This window comes from Aegilops tauschii, unplaced genomic scaffold (assembly GCF_002575655.3).
Source record: "Aegilops tauschii subsp. strangulata cultivar AL8/78 unplaced genomic scaffold, Aet v6.0 Super-Scaffold_100251, whole genome shotgun sequence".
In the NCBI taxonomy this organism is placed as follows: Eukaryota; Viridiplantae; Streptophyta; class Magnoliopsida; order Poales; family Poaceae; genus Aegilops; species Aegilops tauschii.
In genome coordinates, this window is record NW_027332459.1 from 147,862 (window position 1) to 168,128 (window position 20,267).

The 20,267-nt window shown below is 43.7% G+C and overlaps 1 protein-coding gene, 1 long non-coding RNA gene and 1 other non-coding gene across 7 annotated transcripts; 2 read left to right on the top strand and 1 right to left on the bottom strand.

Annotated features, from left to right (window-relative positions):
* The first annotated feature begins 1,729 nt into the window (after positions 1-1,729).
* Positions 1,730-2,449, top strand: LOC109760741 (non-specific lipid-transfer protein 4.1). The gene has a single exon (XM_020319546.4). It carries the CDS (start codon positions 1,828-1,830, stop codon positions 2,173-2,175), a length of 348 nt encoding a protein of 115 aa, XP_020175135.1. The 5' UTR covers positions 1,730-1,827; the 3' UTR covers positions 2,176-2,449.
* A 1,239-nt stretch (positions 2,450-3,688) lies between these two features.
* LOC109760743 (uncharacterized) lies at positions 3,689-6,293 on the top strand. 5 transcript variants are annotated; one of them, XR_006668951.2, is made up of 7 exons: positions 3,694-3,912; positions 4,013-4,227; positions 4,403-4,440; positions 4,756-4,799; positions 4,899-5,186; positions 5,273-5,696; positions 5,788-6,293. It is a non-coding gene; the product is annotated as an uncharacterized protein (transcript). The 5 variants fall into 5 exon arrangements; XR_005766908.3 differs by lacking the exon at positions 4,403-4,440 and having other exon boundaries at positions 3,699-3,912; positions 5,273-5,451; positions 5,517-5,696; XR_006668950.2 differs by having other exon boundaries at positions 3,689-3,912; positions 4,013-4,440.
* Positions 6,294-6,630: 337 nt separating this feature from the next.
* Positions 6,631-9,111, bottom strand: LOC109760744 (uncharacterized). The gene is made up of 5 exons (XR_005766900.1): positions 8,770-9,111; positions 7,681-8,268; positions 7,471-7,569; positions 7,102-7,374; positions 6,631-6,957 (listed from the first exon to the last, which is right to left on the bottom strand). It is a non-coding gene; the product is annotated as an uncharacterized lncRNA (long non-coding RNA).
* Between the last annotated feature and the right edge of the window lie 11,156 nt (positions 9,112-20,267).

Sequence of the window (20,267 nt, forward strand, 5' to 3'; positions counted from 1 at the left end):
TGCTCCATGCATCACTATATGCGCCAGGTAACGGTCAACTATGTTGACCGGACAGAAACGCTCGGTTCGGCATTTTTGAGTGTCGGGCGAGGAGGAGAAAAGTGAGGGATGTTAGTTGTGTGGGGCAAAACTGAGGAGTACTAAGCAACCAAGGTCATAGGAATAGAAAATAGAAATCCCTTTTTTATTCATTACCTTTTTGTTTCCAAATTGTGCTATTTTACATCCCATGCGTGCACCCTCTGGACCTCTTTCCATGGTGGCATCGTATAATAGATTGAGATCCTACATCAGTGGCACATAATGAGATGAGTCTTCTGTGTTACACCTCTCAAATTCCATCCATATTGGCATGAGTTTTAGTATATATATACACAAAAAATCAACACATATATACCACATTTTAGTATTTCAGCACATATATACCACGTGCGATGGAATAAAAAATGGTATTATTTTTTAGAAGTAGATAACAATAAGCTTGAACTAGATGGCACCAAACAATTTCCAATTACAATCATGGATGAGTAGCCTCTAAGTGAACTTCTTAGAGAAACATTGACATATTTTCTTTCTTCTTTTTTCAATTACAAGACAAACAAGAGGGACACATTTTTCTCTAATTTTCTTTCATTCAAGCTACTTGTGCAATTCCTACATAGAAATGATCAAGTGAAGGCGACTATATAATAAGATCACCAAAATCAAAGACAAAATTATGAGTTCACAAAACAAGATCAACACATTTAAACAACATCATGCACGTGGTTAAGGGGAGAGGATTTTGGGTCGAGGTTGGCGGTTGTCTTCCCGTATGCGGATATGCCGGTACTCAGGTATGGGTATGGCCTTCCCATCCCGTACCCGCCTTACCCACTCGGTACAATTTCTTCCCATTTATATACCCATGGGTATATATTTTCTCAAACCCTTACCCTAATAGGGTTTTTACCCGTCGGGTTTGCGGGTTGCGGGCACCCATTGCCATGTTGAGGCATGACACATGTGGTTCGAGAAACCATAGGCCTTATGGTAGTGGCACAATCCACCCGTATTCGCCTCACCACTGAGCTATCAGGATCTGTTCGCCAAGGCCGTTTGCCAAATATAGTTGATGTTTTACTTAGTCAAATTGACATATATAATACGTTGCTATTTACTTGAAAGACACGCCCCTCCGTCCCATAATATAAAATCGTTTTTCAAGCTATGTTAGCTTGAGAAACGATCTTATATTATGGGACAAGAGAGTATTTCATAGAAACTAAATCGATATTCAAAATATACGTTTGAAGACGACATCGATGAGTATCAAACCGTGACATTGGCACATTGTCGAATTTAACATTTGAGACAGAATGAGTAAAGTCATTTAACTAGAGCCCTATAAGATCACATGCACCGTCAGATTTATGTAGTTCATGGTTCGAGCTCACTGTCATCAATGCACTCAACTACACTACTCCACGAGAGACTGAGATTAGGTAAACCTCTTAGTCCCGTCATTAATCTGCTGTGCACACGCTAGGTCCATCCATGGGGCCCAACTCAACATCCAGCAAAATGCATTAACGACCATCGATGGATTCCAACTTCAAACAACAACCTAAATTTATGTATTTGCTCGCGTGCATCAACCCAATTGGTCCATCTGGACGCAATACTTGTGTACAGTTATTACGAATGGGATCCCATATTTGCCAGAATCCCTATTTAAGCTCATGCATCCCCTACAGAACTCCTCACAAGTACAACCACTTAGCAAGTCCATCCATCTCATCATCTACATCTGAGCTCAGCACTACTACTATTGCTAGCTTGATCAAGATGGCCCGTGCTGCAGCTGCTCAACTCGTGTTGTTCACCCTCGTGGCAGCAATGGTCCTCACAGCCACAGACGCTGCAATCTCCTGTGGCCAGGTGAGCTCTGCCTTGAGCCCCTGCATCTCCTATGCACGCGGCAGCGGCTCCAGCCCACCTGCGGCCTGCTGCAGTGGTGTCAGGAGTCTGGCCGGCGCAGCGCGGAGCACCGCTGACAAGCAAGCGGCGTGCAAGTGCATTAAGAGTGCTGCTGGTGGGCTCAATGCTGGAAAGGCCGCTGGCATCCCCTCCAAGTGCGGCGTCAGCATCCCCTACGCCATTAGCTCATCCGTGGACTGCTCTAAGATTCGCTGATCAACCACTGGCCACCATGGTCGCCGCCTATAGTGCCATCCATCGACACTAACTATGTTCGGGTCACACACACACACACACACACACAGATATACGAATAAATGCTGTTCATGTGAGACAGAGAGGAGTATGTATGTCGAGCCAGTTCTGCATGGCCGGTCACACTATTGTATCGATGTTTGGTTGTTACTTCTCTCCCGTTGAGGAGATACATGTGGTTGTTGTACTTTGTACCATGTGCACTTCTGATTTATGGATCATATATTCAGCAGTACTCGCATGCGTCGTTATTACACATGCATGGCTGGCAAAACATTAGATTCCTGTTTCTTGCTCCAACCAAAATGTAGGCATGCGTTGTTATTTACTATAATGGAACAATCACATTTCGCTTGTTTCAGTTCCTCTTACAAACACTACCTTTTTGTTTCTTAGGAAATTGGGGCCGCCCCCTCCAAAGAAATCATGATCTCCTCCTATTACAAACTATAACAAACCGAACTGAAATTGATACTAAAGCGATAGCCATAAACACCAGATACCAGATACCAGCATAACAAACGCAAAGATAACAATGCAACCACCAGTAAACACACCCAAAAACTGTGAGAGACGACACCGAAATTTAGTGAATGCAACCACCAATGAAAACTCCTACTGGTAATTGTTTCTAAGAAATTGGAGTAGTGGTATATTTCTGAAAAACGCACCCAGAACATAGATCGTCTGGCCAAATGTAAACAACTTCAGGTCTCTGGGACTGCTCGAATCACCATGTTCTGATTCACCACAAAAAATTTCTAGATGGGTTTTGGTAAATTTCAAACCACATACAGGAAAGATCATCATGCAAGATTGTAATTAATTAAGCACCAATTGTTAGCAAGTACGCCAATGAAAAATTGGAGCACTCTTGGTCATGATGTACTTACAATATACTCTATTTTTGCTAGCAATGGATCAGGGAGTATGAAATGGTAATTACGAAACCATCGAAAGTTGCTCTAAAAAATGAATCCACCGACAACAACAAATCATCGATCAGACAGGATGCTACATGGATGGATGAGCCACTTACAACAGAAGAAAGCCGAGTGGAGAATGGCAATGAGTACTTGCGCAGGAAAATTTAACAAATATTCACTCAAATAGGACTAAGGGGACAATGCCATTTGTTGCTAATGTATGAGAGGCCTCGTGTGCACCTTTTTCCTCTGTTGTAATTTAGGATGTGTAGTTGTAAAAACATGGTTTATATGTTAACCAGGACGTGTGTATATATGTATTTTGATCAAAGTTTTGCCGTTAGCTTGATCAATAAATAACTTAAAGAGATGTCGAACGGACGCGGAGTAATTGAGCGCGAGCTCAAATGAGCTCGTTATCTAGGTCGTCGTTTAACGCTTGGGGATCTGTGCCAGAGTTATATACGCGGCCATGTGGTCCGCCAGAAAAACGAGATCTGTAGCGAAATACGCATGCGAAAGCGATGGGAGGTGGGCCACGGCGCGGGGAAGAGTTGACGACCGTGTGGACGGCCGTCGGGCTGTGGCGTGGTGAGCCGTGGAACAGAATCCGCCTCGCCGTCAGATTCGTGGACCACGAAGTTCGCTTTCCGTGGTGGTAGAAACGAATTGAAGGCAGGACCGAGAGTCTTCGCGACTAGGGCGTGGGTAGACTCGGGGACATAGGCAACGAACGCCGCCGGCGAGAGTTTCTGATGCAACCAATCAGCAGGTATGGATCTTTGGTTCCTCTGGCGATGCTGCATGCACTTTTTTTTTAGCCCTCTCATTAGCTGATCCAGAAGTTGGATTTCTTGCAAGATCGGATCCAGTCTGGTAGGGGAGGTAGGGGAGAGCTTGGTGCCGGCTCCGGCGGCTGTGAATGCCTTCGCCGTGGGGGATCTCGAAGTGGCACCGCAGGTGAAGCACAAATCTTGTGGGCGAAGGGGGTGGCGGCGAACAGAAAGGAGAGCTCGCCGCCAATGTCAGGAGCTATTGATGGGGAAGATGAATCCCCAAGCTGCCAAGCACCGGGGTGGAACAAAAGGTTGGTGAAGTAGCAACTTTGCCTTCCATCAGAAAATCTGTAATTTAAGTTACAAACGATTCAATAAATCATGCAGTTAGAGCAAGTGCTTGATTGCTGTCTGCACTAGTAAATTTCATGTTGTATCCGCCTGTGTTTCGAGGCTGATTTGTTCTGTGCGTTCAAAAAAATGTAGGCTATATGCGCATGTAATCCATGAAAGCAGAAATGCAGGTTGGTTACTATTCTCTAGTGGAAAAGATTTCTGATTCGTGTCCAAGTGGTTGCATGCTGTTTGCTCCCTGTATTTTGGAAATCCATGCCTCATGAGCCTGTGTTTCCAGGCTTAATTACTAAATTAAGGGTTGGTGTTTTGCAGACTATTTGTTGTCCTGTATTTTGAAAACTCATCTCAGATTATATGTGCGTGTATTGTTAGGGTGATTACTCTCTGCAATTACAAGAATAAAGCTAGATGTGCCTATGAGTTGTAGGCTGATTGGTTCGTGCATTTAGAAAACTTCATGATTTATGTGCCTGTGTTTGTAGGCTGAGAATGGGAGGAGAACTACGAGGAGAAACAAACTAGAATTGTAAGGATGATGTGGATTTATATTTCCTTTCTCTTGCGTATTTGTAACTAAGTTCTGTATCTATAATGGAATCTCCCTTGATGTACACTGAAATTGCAGGGGAGAATGCTTATGAGAGCAAACCTTGTAGTCGAGAGGCATGCCAGCAAGATTTGTACAAGAGCAACGTTCGAACAGTTTGGGCACATACTGAACGAGTGCGGGGCTTATCAAGTTGAAGAGGTTGACAAACATAGGACGTACATTGCAATCCATAGTGAAGCAGAGAAGAGGGAGAAGTGGTGCAGGGCATCTTACAAGGTTACAATGCTTGATGAGGGGAATGAATTCGAGTTCGAGTGTGGCCAGTTTGCACACGTGGGCCTGTTGTGCAGGCATGTGTTGAAGGTTTGTAATATTTTTTTAGGCAAGCTTTTTCGAGGGTGGCTCGGGTGAAGTAGTTGCTGACAGCAATTGAATTTTGTTTTGTGCAGGTTCTAGACTTCATTAGAGCTAAAGAAATACCAGTGAAACATATAGTGAAGAGGTGGATGAAGGATGCTCGAGATATATTGCCAGCTCACCTGACACAGTACCAGAAAGACAGTATATAGAACAACACATTCTCATATCGACACTTCACCGTGTACATGCACGTGATGGAACTTGTGATGTAGGTGACACAAGTGTGGATGCATATAATCGGTTGAAATTTGATAGTGATGTTACCTTATGCAGAAGTTAGGGATGGTCTTGGCCTACATGATCGACTTGCAGACAAAGGTGCCATGCTGAATCGAGTCCAGCCAATGGTGGTGTGCGCAGGTCAGGACAGCAATGTCCAAGAAGCTGTGGATTTTGGTTTCCCACTACTTCAGAGAATACAATGGCCTATACCTTGAGCATCAGCTCTCTGGGGTGAGTACATATTAGGAAAACATATGTAATAATGCTGAAAAACTGTTGATGATTTCATGGGAGTGACTGATACAAATGAACTGTGTTGCAGGACGAGCTAGCATATCTAAAGAAGCAGCTTGCATACGAGGTGATCTCCATGAAGGGGGAAAAGGATGAGCTCCCAATCTTCATGATGCACGAAGTGCTATTCTGAAAAAGGAAGGAGAGGCCATGTCATGATGTAGTTAGTTATATTATGTGTAAGAGTTCAAGTTTGCGAAGAAAATCTAGCTAAGACTAGTTCTAGTAATTAGATGGGATTCGTCGCACTGGGAATCTTGTTTAGCTCCCATCCTTCATAGTGGTGTGTGGGCACTTCTTATCCCGCTGTCTATGGAAGCAGAAAAGGTGAAGACTGCAGCTGACTATTTTGCGTGCAGACCTCTAAGTGATTAGAGGACAGGACTTGTAGGAAAACCCTGTGTGTTTTGGTAGGTAGCATGAGTGTGGCAAGATGTCTCATTTTGGTTTTGACAAACTTGTGTTGATCTCTGCATGTAAAAGACAGTGATGTTTGAAGTGTATGTGTGTGATGTATTGCTGTGATGACTTGGAGCTGATAGTATCATGAGGTGTGGTTGGTTATGGTATATGGATGAATACACGTGTAGATAACTTTTCTTGATCTCTTAAGGATATGGCACCATATTTGCAAGCCTGCCGGGGCAGGAAGGGTTTTCCTTTAGACAAACATCCATGAATATTGGCATGTGAGACTTTGTGCAAGCTGCAAGGTTACCATTTGGTTGGATATGTCATGGCAATGCCTTCATTTTGCATGCCATTTTAATATGTGTGTGGGATACGCTGAGCAGTTTGTTATATTAGCAGCTGAACGCCTAAATAAAAATGGGCGTCACATGAAGTAAGTGGCAAGTGGGTCGCACTGGTATACAGGGTCTAGATGATCAAAGCAATGGGAAGCAGATAAGAAATTAAACAAGGTTCTGGCAGAATCTGAAACCAACATAGCTTTGGCAAGTTCATGGTATTTGTACTGCCTTACAACCCAAAAAACTCTACGGGGAAGCTACAAATAACTATCAGGATGTGATGCATGAAATTTCCTCCGGTGAGTGATGAAGGAGGATTCCTAGTCGTCGAAGGAGTCTGAAGGTGCTAAGACTTTCCACAATGCCTTCTTAGAAATCTGGGAAAAATTACCCTGCAGCTTCAAGCACTCATGCAGGCTGTCCCTCTGTATTTTGGATATGTTGTGCTGTGAACAAATTTGTATGGAGGTGTCAATTTCCAGGTTGGAAATGCATTGTGCAGAAACCTGTCTTGTCGCTGCAAAAATGCAGAAAGCGTGCCACATGGAACGAGGGGTGAGTCTTTTCAGCAATAAGGATGTAGTCCTGACCTGGTGTCACTTACGTCGTGAAGATGTCATCGGTTGTGGGTTCATGCTTGATCCACCAGTTTTCCTTGGTTGCTGGCCATCCGGGATAGAATTCATGCCAAGGCACGAGAGTAATGCATTGTGCAGCTTCCATGCCAAGGCTTCGTCGCGTTCCTTGTATGGGTGATTGGTTGAACTTTTGGCATAAAGAGGATCAGTCACATTTAATACTTTTTGTAGCATATCCCACACTAGAATCATCCAGCCTTCCGGGCGCGGCACCGGTGTGATGAACTATTTCAGAAACAGAAAATCTTGATAAGTTGTGTGTATATGTAGGTGGATATCATATGGATAACTTAGTAAAACATGTGTGGGATCATTGTGTACCGCTTGAGACGATGCTATGTCATACTTGATCGAGTCAGCAGATAACTACTTCTGTATTGTTACCGTGTGGAAGAAACCAGAATCAGACAACACCAGAGTCTGGTTGAAATGAAAGTGATAAGTTCACCAGAGCATGGGAAATTGATTTAAAAAGAAATGACAGGGAAATTACAATTGAGGAGCTTCAAAAAACTAGAGTGACGGGCTTACTGAGAAATCAGGTTCGATAGGGTGCCTCCAGCTTAGATAGGGGTTTCCGGTATCTGCTTGACAATCAGGCTGAGCAAAATGGCGGAAAAGCAAGCACATCAGTTCATGACCAATGAGTCTATTGCCGACAAGCACATCGACTTTATGAACTTAATTTCTTCTGGCTTGATGTGGCCATCCCAACCCTTTATGTTGCGATGTCTACATGGGAATCCAAAGACTTTGTGAACATCCTATGCTCAGAACTTAAGTATCTTGTTCTCAGCCAGGACAATGGCGCATCGGGTGGTGCTGACCTTGCTCATTGTCCAAGTACTGAATTTGAGGTTCAGTTTCTGCAACATTTGGAGTTCGAGCATGCCGCCAAAGCCAAAGCTCGTGACAAGTAATCACTTGAACTCATTGAATGTCTGTATGACTTCAATAGTGTGCTTGACAGACATGCGAGATGTCGGTGCTGGTGGCACAGCTGAGTCACCACTCTGCTGAATTTTGGCTATCTTCATGAACGATGTCATCAGCGGTCTCCCCGTCGCAGCTGCCTTTATCCGACATCTCGAGGCCATAATATCGGCGAAAATAATGAGGCTGGGATTGTGGACAGAAAATGCAATTAAATTCATTAAGTGCAGGCACAGGCAATTGGGCTTTTGGTCGCTGCAGTGACTTTAGCCAAGATAAATCGACGACAACCGCTTAGGAATTACGTCACTAAGGTGAATTTCAGTCAGAACCAACGATAAAAATAACTGCATTGGGTTCGTGTGTGAGTAAGTACGATCTTGTACGCGGTAGCATCAAGTGTGAGCTGCTTGCTAAGTTAGCAGGACAGTGTGTCTGGCCCTGTTAATTCTAAGCAAAATAATCTAAATGAAACCTGCTGTAAAGAACGTGCACTAGAAATTCGCGTGATCTGAAAGGAGTGACTGTGGAAATGTATGAATCTTCAGATGCAATTGATTTGAAGGACTAGATCTCTGAATCTATGAATGTACAAATCTAGCAAGATGTGATTTTGAAGACTGAATCTAGGATTATGCAGAACTGGGTGCAGCAGGAGCAGGAAAAATGAAGGTAAGCCGGACGCACCTGAAAAGCCGGCGACTGCTGGTGCACCAAGATCGAAGGTGTTCTCCGCCTAACAGATCTTCCTCCTGGGCTATGATTGATGTGACTACACATAGTGAATAAAAAAATGAGAGGTTATGATTAATTAAATGTAGTGTGAGTCATAAGAAATCGTCAATAAAAATGCCTGCCATGAGGGTAGAACTTGATTAATATTATACAGAGATAACCATGATTACATGCTTCGACACGACAATAACATATAGCAGTGGGAGAACAAAAGACAGGACATTAGCATGCAGCTTACACGTGTTCGTACTACTTAATGTAATCACGAAATTAGACTCTCCCCATTACAGGACTCTACACAAGTTTTAATCCACAAAATAAATTCGGGAATCGTTTGGGTTCGGCGCGCCGGCCGAACTCTCGGCCGGTCGTTTTCCCAGCTATGCTCACAGGCCCACACACACAGCTCATCTCCCACCACCGCTTTTTATTTCGAGAAAGCTTATCCTCTACACACTCTCCTCCCCCATGCGTTGCATCTCTCCTCCCAAATCCCAATCCGCCATGAAATCCCTCCCTCTTTTTCCTCTGATCCATGCCAACGAGCAAGCCACTCCGGTTAGCCAGCGCCGCCCCTTGAACTTTCCCCTTAGTCTATCCCCCCATGATCCATGGCCACAAACGGTGGCGCTCTAGACCGGTGTGGCGGCGCTCTGGACCTGGCGATGCGTAGTGCTGCAAGGAGGCAGGTCCCCGTACTGGAACCGTCGTTATGCTAGAACCATCGATGCGCCATGCTGGAAGGTCTAAGGCCACCGTGCTGGAATCCGGCCACGCTCGTGCTGGAACCGGTGAAGTACTTGCGCATGAAACTTAACAACTATTGCTCCAAGTGGACTAAGGGAACAATGCCATTTGTTGCTAATTTATGAGATGACTCACGTGCACCTTTTCCTTTGTGGTAAACTGGTAATTTAGGATGTTTATTTGTAGAAACATTGTAAATAAATTTTGCCAGGATGAATGTATATATGCATTTAGATCGAAGTTTTGCCATTTTCATGCCAACTTAGCTTGATCAATAAATAACATAAATTAATGTTGACCGACCAATTTTGTTTCTGAGTGTGGTGCCCACATATCCATGTGAAAGAAAAGACATGCATCTGGTATTTCGTGAGGAAACAAGAGATGATGTTCCTTTCGTTTCTCGTAAAACAAAATTTAATAAGAACTAGATCAATGGGGCAGCCCCAGTGGCATTTTAATTAAGAAGGTGTGGGACATCAAGTTTTAATCCAAGAAACCCACATGATTCAAACTTTGGTCCGCCAAGGCACACAACCACACTCTTGCTATTGGGCCAGACACACATCCACAAATCAAGTAGTAATAATGATGATGATGATGATGATGATGATGATGATGATGATGATGATGATGATGATGACGATGATGAGGAGGAGGAGGAGGAGGAAAGTTTTTACATGAACTTATGTGTTTTTTAGTTACTAGAATCGCGAGACCTCTTTGGAAAGAACGCACATAAGGTGATGTACAAAGAAGAAGAAATAGCATGCATGCAGCAACAAGTTATTTGCATCACTTACTTGAGAAGTTTATTCACTGCCTATAGTACTACTATCATTACATGATTTTTTTTCTGTTTCATGAAATTTTAATTGAATATTAAAAAATGTATGGCATTGTGTAAGTGTCTCAACCCTCAATGTAGCATCTATTTTATCAATTATTTATGTAATTTCAGTTCATCTTACTAAGTGTCTTCAGCTCTTCTTTTTTTGACTTACGAGTCTTTAGCTTTGACAAAATAAAAATAAGAAAACTAAGCTATGTTCTGTCTCACTGGAAGTGGATACTTGGTCGTCAACCACTTGCCTTTATCGTGCAACGGCATAATTAGTAATCATTCTTTTTCCATCTAAAAATATATATTTTTCTGAAGACATATTAGTATCTGAATTTGGTTAACTTTGGAGCTTGGCTAGCAAATATGAACTTATATTTTAATTGAAGTACAAATATTTATGGTGTAGCTTAAATTTAAATAAAACCACAACATTTCTATTGGAACGGAGGGAGTACATCTCAGATAATGTCTCGGTAGTAAATAATACAAGGAGGACATGACAAGACATCGGACTTCTACTTTCTGCCTAGGCTCAGTGGCATCTTCTTGCACGATGTTTTCTTTATCATTTATAAGCCGACTTATTGTAATTGCACCTCCGTCGCATACAAGATTTTTGTTGCCGAGAAGCTGTCAGACCAAGGAAAAGGTCGAGGGTTATATAAATGTAGGGATCGTAGCTCTAAGAAACCATGAAGTGAGACTAACTTGTAGAAATTGCAGTGCCCTCGATACTGTAAGTTTCCCATGCCTCCTACCCGTATGCATCAAAACTATAGAAAGATGCATCATGGCACACCGATTAGATTTCAACATCTTGTAACACTAGTAACAAAGGGCCTATTGTCCCGGTTCGTGAGGGCCTTCTGTCCCGGTTTGTGAACCGGGACTAAAAGGTCGTTACTAATGCCCTTGGCCTTTAGTTCCGGTTCTTACATGAACCGGGACAGAAGGTCCTCCACGTGGCCGCTGCGGCCAGCCCAGGACGGGGGGCCTTTGGTCCCGGTTGGTGACACCAACCGGGACCAATAGGCATCCACGCGTCAGCATTTGGTTGGAGCTGAGATTTTTGGTTTTTTTTAAAGAGGCCGATTTAGGGGTTAATTTAGGTTGTTATTAGGTAGCTATTAGAGAGAAGTGTCCTCTCTTATATCTCCGTGCTTGGTTTACCAACGCTACGTACTGCTATGCCTAAACATGGCTTAGATTGAAGTGAAGGCAACATGTGGTGCATGTTGAAAGTAATACTAATCCTAACCTGATCAAGTTTGGATTGTACTACTTTCGACATGCACCACATGCATGTTGCCTTCACTTCAATTCAATCCACGTTCATTTCACTCACTGATATATAATAACTCTTCATGCGCGCATCATGCATCATCATATATAATAACAAGTCCTATTAATCATCATCATACAACTTGTACTCGTTATTAATAACAAGTCATACGATCATCATCCTCATAGTCATCGAACCAACCCTACTTAATTGTTCTTAGCACATGATCATCAGTATTAGGTAGGACCGAAATACCCTCTTTAAGGTAAAATGGCATAAAACAATATAGACCATGACTCTCCATTATGGAGAATGGAGATCATCCTGTCTCCAATTCTTGCGCTTCGCTTCCTTTTGCTTCCAAGAACCTCCTTGCGACTGTCCATATATTTTTTCCATTCTTTGATTTGCATGTCTCCACTTCTTTTAGAAATCCGGTATGGACAGTTGAGATTCGTAGGATGACCTGGTTGTATGTTCAAAACATCAAGCCTACCATTCTGATACATCAAATAAGGCACACAATCCTCTGGGATTATCTGTTGAAAAACATAGTAATAACTTCATAGTTAGCAATGATATACTAGTTTTAGAAGTATGCAAAATATGCACGGATGTCGTAATAGTAAGAAATCTTACCAGGGTATCTCCATAGTAGTTACCGTAGTTCAACACGTGCACTACTGACACGTATTGACCATAATGTGTAGGAGTTTTATAATAGATATTGTAATTCTCAAGGTCAGTACAAAATCCGACCAGATGAGTTTTCTCCTTATAAGTTAACTCAGAGCCATCGGTGTAGTAGGTTCTGTCTACCATGTTCCGCACATTGTTTGAACAATCAAAATAAGCTGTCAATGAAAATAAGCTGTCAACTATTTTGAAATGAACAATATAAATTAGCTAATAATTATGTTTGAGAAACTCACATAGCGGTAGAATTGGAGGCGTATCAACAAGGACCCAAATGTCCATATTGTCTTGCTCGATGTCAGGATCACCAAGATCCATGGTGACAAGCATACCCTCATCAAAACCATACATCTTGCAAAATGCTTCCCAATTTTTGCAACACAAATGGGTTACGCTCTCAGAATTATACAGATTTACTTCAAAATCTATATCATGATGGGTCCTTAGGTGAATTTTCTTTGTTTCCATACTTTCATGGTCTTCAAAACCCATCCTCTCCAAGACGTAGCGTCTTGCATGGCATGGGATAAGCTAGCCGAATTGTAAAAGATGAAAAGTACACGTTGAAATAGTTGAAGTCATGCTTAATTACGAAAAAATAACACTTGTCGTCGTTGCGTACCGTTTCAACATCGAGGGTCTCCTCCAGCTTAATACTGAAGCGCCGATCTTCGTCCAGGTGAGGCCTGTCGCACTAACCTCGGTCGTCGTGGCACCAGTCGCACTCCCCCGGGAGACTTTCGTCGTCCGAGTACAACATTTCCTATGTTCATAATTCAAATATTAAACGTCTACAATTAAATATATGTACTAAAAAACCTAAGTTAGATCATTATTATTCATCACGGGTTGACTATCGGTTTGTCGAGTCTTTTCTTCAAAACTCTCAGCTCACGTGGTGTATACATTCAACCGTTGGTGATGGTCGCTCCTCCATTTGTCCCCGAGTGCATTACACCAAAATGTCTAGCACACGGGAACAAAGGAGAAGCGACCCCCACGACAACAGTCGGGATTCTTCGTCCTCTCATATATATATGGTGGAACTCTCCCTCACTGATTCCTCTCTGACATTTGCGACCGTCGGTGATGGTAGCTCCTCCTTTCGTTCTCGAGTGCATTACACCAAATTGTCTAGCACACGGGATCGAAGGAGAAGCTACCCCCACAACAACAGTCGGGATTCTTCGTACTCTCATATATGGTGGAGACTCGACAGACTTACAGTCAACCCGAAAATCGTTTAATTATCTTTCTAAAAGAGGATTTGGCTGGTCTCACCTCGATGTCGGAGGGGGCGGTGATGGGGACGACGACGGGGATGATGGAGGGGCCGGGGGCTCCTAGATTTCTGTGAAAACAAAAACCCTATAAGCTATCAACTAATCATAGTGCTCTCCAATTTTAGCATTCAAAGTAGGAGTAGTTTTCCACTTTGAGCATTCAATAAGCAAAATCAAATCACAAAATAAAGTAGTATTCAAATTAGGATGCATTCAATTATAAGCAAAACTACATCATCTCCATGCGTCCGTACATCGTTGAATATTATCACTAATACACCTCGAATACTATCATACATATAGCATCGCTAGTACAGCTAGAACAGTAGCACCCGACGGGTATCGGCGCGGGCGGTGGACACCCAAAGGGACGGAACCATCACAGGATCATAGCTCCAGTGAGATCCCTGAAGCACCTGCCAGGTATTGTCGAACCTGCCCTCCAATGCAACCATGTAGCGACGGACGTGCTGGTCCTCCTCACTGACACGGTGACGTACCACCTCTGCGGTGTCCGGAAGCCTCGGCACCGTCACTGGCCCACGCGACCGCCACCAAACAAGGATCGGGTCAACGACGGGCTGGCTCCTCACCAACCTACGCCCACCGGAAGGTAGCACCTCCCAAAACCAGCCGGGCGGAGCCCAGTCCCGGACATGGCCCCTCTGATCAAGCCGGCCTCCTCCGCCGAGTCGACGACGAGGATGCGGGATAGGCATCGTCGACGTCGATGCGGGAATAATTGCTTTAACTAAAAAAACAAACTAGTTCTATTAATTTCCTTGCTAAAAATAAACTACTTCTATAGTAAAATAAACTAGTTTTGTTAAATCAACTAGTTCAACTACTAATTAAGCACTTACTATAAATAAAATAAAGTAGTTTTATTAATTAATCAACTAGTTTAACTACTAATTAAGCACTTACTATAAATAAATAAAATAAAGTAGTTCTTACTAAAAATAAACTACTTCTATATATAGTAAAATTTAATAAAATAGTTTTATTAATTAATCAACTAGTTCAACTACTAAGCACTTACTATAAATATATAAAATAAAGTAGTTCTTACTAAAAATAAACTACTTCTATATATAGTAAAATTTAATAAAATAGTTTTATTAAATCAACTAGTTCAACTACTAAGCACTAACCTAAAATCGATATCTACTAATAATTAACCTCAATAAAAAATTAATACATATATGAAAAAACGTATATAAACAAAAAAATTCTATGAACATTATATTCATACATACATAGCCACATCCATTCATCATATAGCTACCACATACATATATATATATATACATATTATATATATGAAAAAATGCAATGAACAAAAAAATAATACAAATTATATGTAAAAAAATAAACAGAGTCGTGGCGTGGTGGCGGCTCACATCGGGCGACGGAGGGCGACGGCTGTTGGGAATCATAGCAGAATTTTAAAATTTCCTACGCATCACCAAGATCCATCTATGGAGTATACTAGCAACAAGGGGAAAGGAGTGCATCTACATACCCTTGTAGATCGCGAGCGGAAGCATTCCAATGAACGGGGTTGATGGAGTCGTACTCGCCGTGATCCAAATCACCGATGACCGAGTGCCGAACGGACGGCACCTCCGCGTTCAACACACGTACGGAGCAGCGACATCTCCTCCTTCTTGATCCAGCAAGGGGGAAGGAGAGGTTGATGGAGATCCAGCAGCACGACGGCGTGGTGGTGGATGTAGCGGGATCTCGGCAGGGCTTCGCCGAGCTTCTGCGAGAGGGAGAGGTGTTGCAGGGGAGGAGGGAGGCGCTAAAGGCTGTAGTATTGCTGCCCTCCCTCCCCCCCTTTATATAGGCCCCCTGGGAGGGGGGGAGCCGGCCAAGAACCCATCTAATGGGGGGGCGCCGGCCAAGGGGGGAAACTTCCCCCCAAGTCAAGTGGGGCGCCCCCCCCCCCCACCCTAGGGTTTCCAACCCTAGGCGCAGGGGGAGGCCCATGGGGGGCGCCCCAGCCCACTAAGGGCTGGTTCCCTTCCCACTTCAGCCCATGGGGCCCTCCGAGATAGGTGGCCCCACCCGGTGGACCCCCGGGACCCTTCCGGTGGTCTCGGTACAATACCGATAACCCCCGAAACTTTCCCGGTGGCCAAAACTGGACTTCCTATATATAATTCTTCACCTCCGGACCATTCCGGAACTCCTCGTGACGTCCGGGATCTCATCCGGGACTCCGAACAACTTTCGGGTTTCCGCGTACTCATATCTCTACAACCCTAGCGTCACCGAACCATAAGTGTGTAGACCCTACGGGTTCGGGAGACATGCAGACATGACCGAGACGCCTCTCCGGTCAATAACCAACAGCGGGATCTGGATACCCATGTTGGCTCCCACATGTTCCACGATGATATCATCGGATGAACCACGATGTCGAGGATTCAATCAATCCCGTATACAATTCCCTTTGTCAATCGGTATGTTACTTGCCCGAGATTTGATCGTCGGTATCCCAATACCTTGTTCAATCTCGTTACCGGCAAGTCTCTTTACTCGTACCGCAATGCATGATCCCATGACTAACTCCTTAGTCACATTGAGCTCATTATGATGATGCATTACCGAGTGGGCCCAGAGATACCTCTCCGTCATACGGAGTGACAAATCCCAGTCTCAATCCGTGCCAACCCAACAGACACTTTCGGAGATACCCGTAGTGTACCTTTATAGCCACCCAGTTACGTTGTGACGTTTGGCACACCCAAAGCACTCCTACGGTATCCGGGAGTTGCACGATCTCATGGTCTAAGGAAAAGATACTTGACATTGGAAAAGCTCTAGCAAACGAACTACACGATCTTTGAGCTATGCTTAGGATTGGGTCTTGTCCATCACATCATTCTCCTAATGATGTGATCCTGTTATCAATGACATCCAATGTCCATAGTCAGGAAACCATGACTATCTGTTGATCAACGAGCTAGTCAACTAGAGGCTTACTAGGGACACATTGTGGTCTATGTATTCACACATGCATTTCGATTTCCGGATAACACAATTATAGCATGAACAATAGACAATTACCATGAACAAAGAAATATAATAATAACCATTTATTATTGCCTCTAGGGCATATTTCCAAGAGTCTCCCACTTGCACTAGAGTCAATAATCTAGTTACATTGTGATGAATCGAACACCCATTGCGTCCTGGTGTTGATCATGTTTTGCTCTAGGGAGAGGTTTAGTCAACGGATCTGCTACATTCAGGTCCGTATGTAATTTACAAATATCTATGTCTCCATTTTGAACACTTTCACGAATGGAGTTGAAGCGACGCTTGATATGCCTGGTCTTCCTGTGAAACCTGGGCTCCTTCGCAAGGGCAATAGCTCCAGTGTTGTCACAAAAGAGAGTCATCGGGCCCGACGCATTGGGAATCACCCCTAGGTCGGTAATGAACTCCTTCATCCAGACTGCTTCCTGTGCTACCTCCGAGGCTGCCATGTACTCCGCTTCACATGTAGATCCCGCCACGACGCTTTGCTTGCAACTGCACCAGCTTACTGCTCCTCCATTCAAAATATACACGTATCCGGTTTGTGACTTCGAGTCATCCAGATCTGTGTCGAAGCTAGCGTCGACGTAACCCTTTACGACGAGCTCTTCGTCACCTCCATAAACGAGAAACATATCCTTAGTCCTCTTCAGGTACTTCAGGATATTCTTGACCGCTGTCTAGTGTTCCATGCCGGGATTACTTTGGTACCTTCCTACCAAACTTACGGCAAGGTTTACATCAGGTCTGGTACACAGCATGGCATACATAATAGACCCTATGGCCGAGGCATAGGGGATGACACTCATCTTTTCTCTATCTTCTGCCGTGGTCGGGCATTGAGTCGTGCTCGATTGCACACCTTGCAATACAGGCAAGAACCCCTTCTTGGACTGATCCATATTGAACTTCTTCAATATCTTGTCAAGGTACATACTCTGTGAAAGACCAATGAGGCGTCTTGATCTATCTATATAGATCTTGATGCCTAATATATAAGCAGCTTCTCCAAGGTCCTTCATTGAAAAACACTTATTCAAATAGGCCTTTATACTTTCCAAGAATTCTATATCATTTCCCATCAATAGTATGCCATCCACATACAATAAGAGAAATGCTACAGAGCTCCCACTCACTTTCTTGTAAACACAGGCTTCTCCATAAGTCTGTGTAAACCCAAATGCTTTGATCATCTCATCAAAGCGAATGTTCCAACTCCGAGATGCTTGCACCAGCCCATAGATTGAGCGCTGGAGCTTGCATACTTTGTTAGCATTCTTAGGATCGACAAAACCTTCCGGCTGCATCATATACAATTCTTCCTTAAGCAAGCCGTTAAGGAATGCCGTTTTGACGTCCATCTGCCATATCTCATAATCATAGTATGCGGCAATTGCTAATATGATTCGGACGGACTTCAGCTGCGCTACGGGTGAGAAAGTCTCATCGTAGTCAACCCCTTGAACTTGTCGATAACCCTTAGCGACAAGTCGAGCCTTATAGATGGTCACATTACCATCCGCGTCTGTCTTCTTCTTAAAGATCCATTTATTTTCTATGGCTCGCCGATCATCGGGCAAGTCAGTCAAAGTCCATACTTCGTTTTCATACATGGTTCCTCTCTCGGATTTCATGGCTTCTAGCCATTTGTCGGAATCCGGGCCCGCCATCGCTTCTTCATAGTTCGAAGGTTCACCGTTATCTAACAACATGATTTCCAAGACAGGGTTGCCGTACCACTCTGGTGCGGAACGTGTCCTTGTGGACCTACGAAGTTCAGCAGTAACTTGATCCGAAGCTTCATGATCATCATCATTAACTTCCTCCCCAGTCGTTGTAGGCACCACAGGAACACCTTCCCGCGCTGCGCTACTTTCCGGTTCGGAAGGGGTGACTATCACCTCATCAAGTTCCACTTTCCTCCCACTTAATTCTTTCGAGAGAAACTCTTTCTCCAGAAAGGACCCGTTCTTGGCAACGAAGATCTTGCCTTCGGATCTGAGGTAGAAGGTATACCCAATAGTTTCCTTAGGGTATCCTATGAAGACGCATTTCTCCGACTTGGGTTCGAGCTTTTCAGGTTGAAGTTTCTTGACATAAGCATCGCATCCCCAAACTTTTAGAAACGACAGCTTAGGTTTCTTCCCAAACCATAATTCATACGGTGTCGTCTCAACGGATTTCGACGGAGCCCTATTTAAAGTGAATGCGGCAGTCTCTAAAGCATAGCCCCAAAATGAGAGCGGTAAATCGGTAAGAGACATCATAGATCGCACCATATCCAATAGAGTGCGATTACGACGTTCGGACACACCGTTTCGCTGAGGTGTTCCAGGCGGCGTGAGTTGTGAAACGATTCCACATTTCCTTAAGTGCGTACCAAATTCGCGACTTAAATATTCTCCACCACGATCTGATCGTAAGAACTTTATTTTTCTGTCACGTTGATTCTCAACCTCACTCTGAAATTCCTTGAACTTTTCAAAGGTTTCAGACCTGTGTTTCATTTTGTAGACATACCCATATCTACTTAAGTCATCAGTGAGAGTGAGAACATAACGATATCCTCCGCGAGCCTCAACACTCATTGGACCGCACACATCGGTATGTATGATTTCCAATAAGTTGGGTGCTCGCTCCATTGTTCCGGAGAACGGAGTCTTGGTCATCTTACCCATGAGGCATGGTTCGCATGTGTCAAATGATTCGTAATCAAGAGACTCCAAAAGTCCATCTGCATGGAGCTTCTTCATGCGCTTGACACCAATGTGACCAAGGCAGCAGTGCCACAAGTATGTGGGACTATCGTTATCAACTTTACATCTTTTGGTATTCACACTATGAATATGTGTAACATCACGTTCGAGATTCATCAAGAATAAACCATTGACCAGCGGGGCATGACCATAAAACATATCTCTCATAAATAGAACAACCATTATTCTCGGATTTAAATGAGTAGCCATCTCGAATTAAACGAGATCCAGATACAATGTTCATGCTCAAAGCTGGCACTAAATAACAATTATTGAGGTTTAAAACTAATCCCGTAGGTAAATGTAGAGGTAGCGTGCCGACGGTGATCACATCGACCTTGGAACCATTCCCGACGCGCATCGTCACCTCGTCCTTTGCCAGTCTCCCCTTATTCTGCAGTTCCTGTTTTGAGTTACAAATATGAACAACCGCACCGGTATCAAATACCCAGGAGCTACTACGAGTACTGGTAAGGTACACATCAATTACATGTATATCACATATACCTTTGTTGTTGCCGGCCTTATTGTCCGCTAAGTATTTGGGGCAGTTCCGCTTCCAGTGACCACTTCCCTTGCAATAAAAGCACTCAAGCTCAGGCTTGGGTCCATTCCTTGGCTTCTTCCCAGTAACTGGCTTACCGGGCGCGGCAACTCCCTTGCCGTCCTTCTTGAAGTTCTTCTTACCCTTGCCCTTCTTGAACTTAGTGGTTTTATTCACCATCAACACTTGATGTTCCTTTTTGATCTCCACCTCCGCTGATTTCAGCATTGAATATACCTCAGGAATG

Coding starts and splice junctions, on each gene's coding strand:
- LOC109760741 (XM_020319546.4), top strand. CDS start 1,828: ATGGCCCGTGCTGCAGCTGCTCAACTCGTGTTGTTCACCCTCGTGGCA.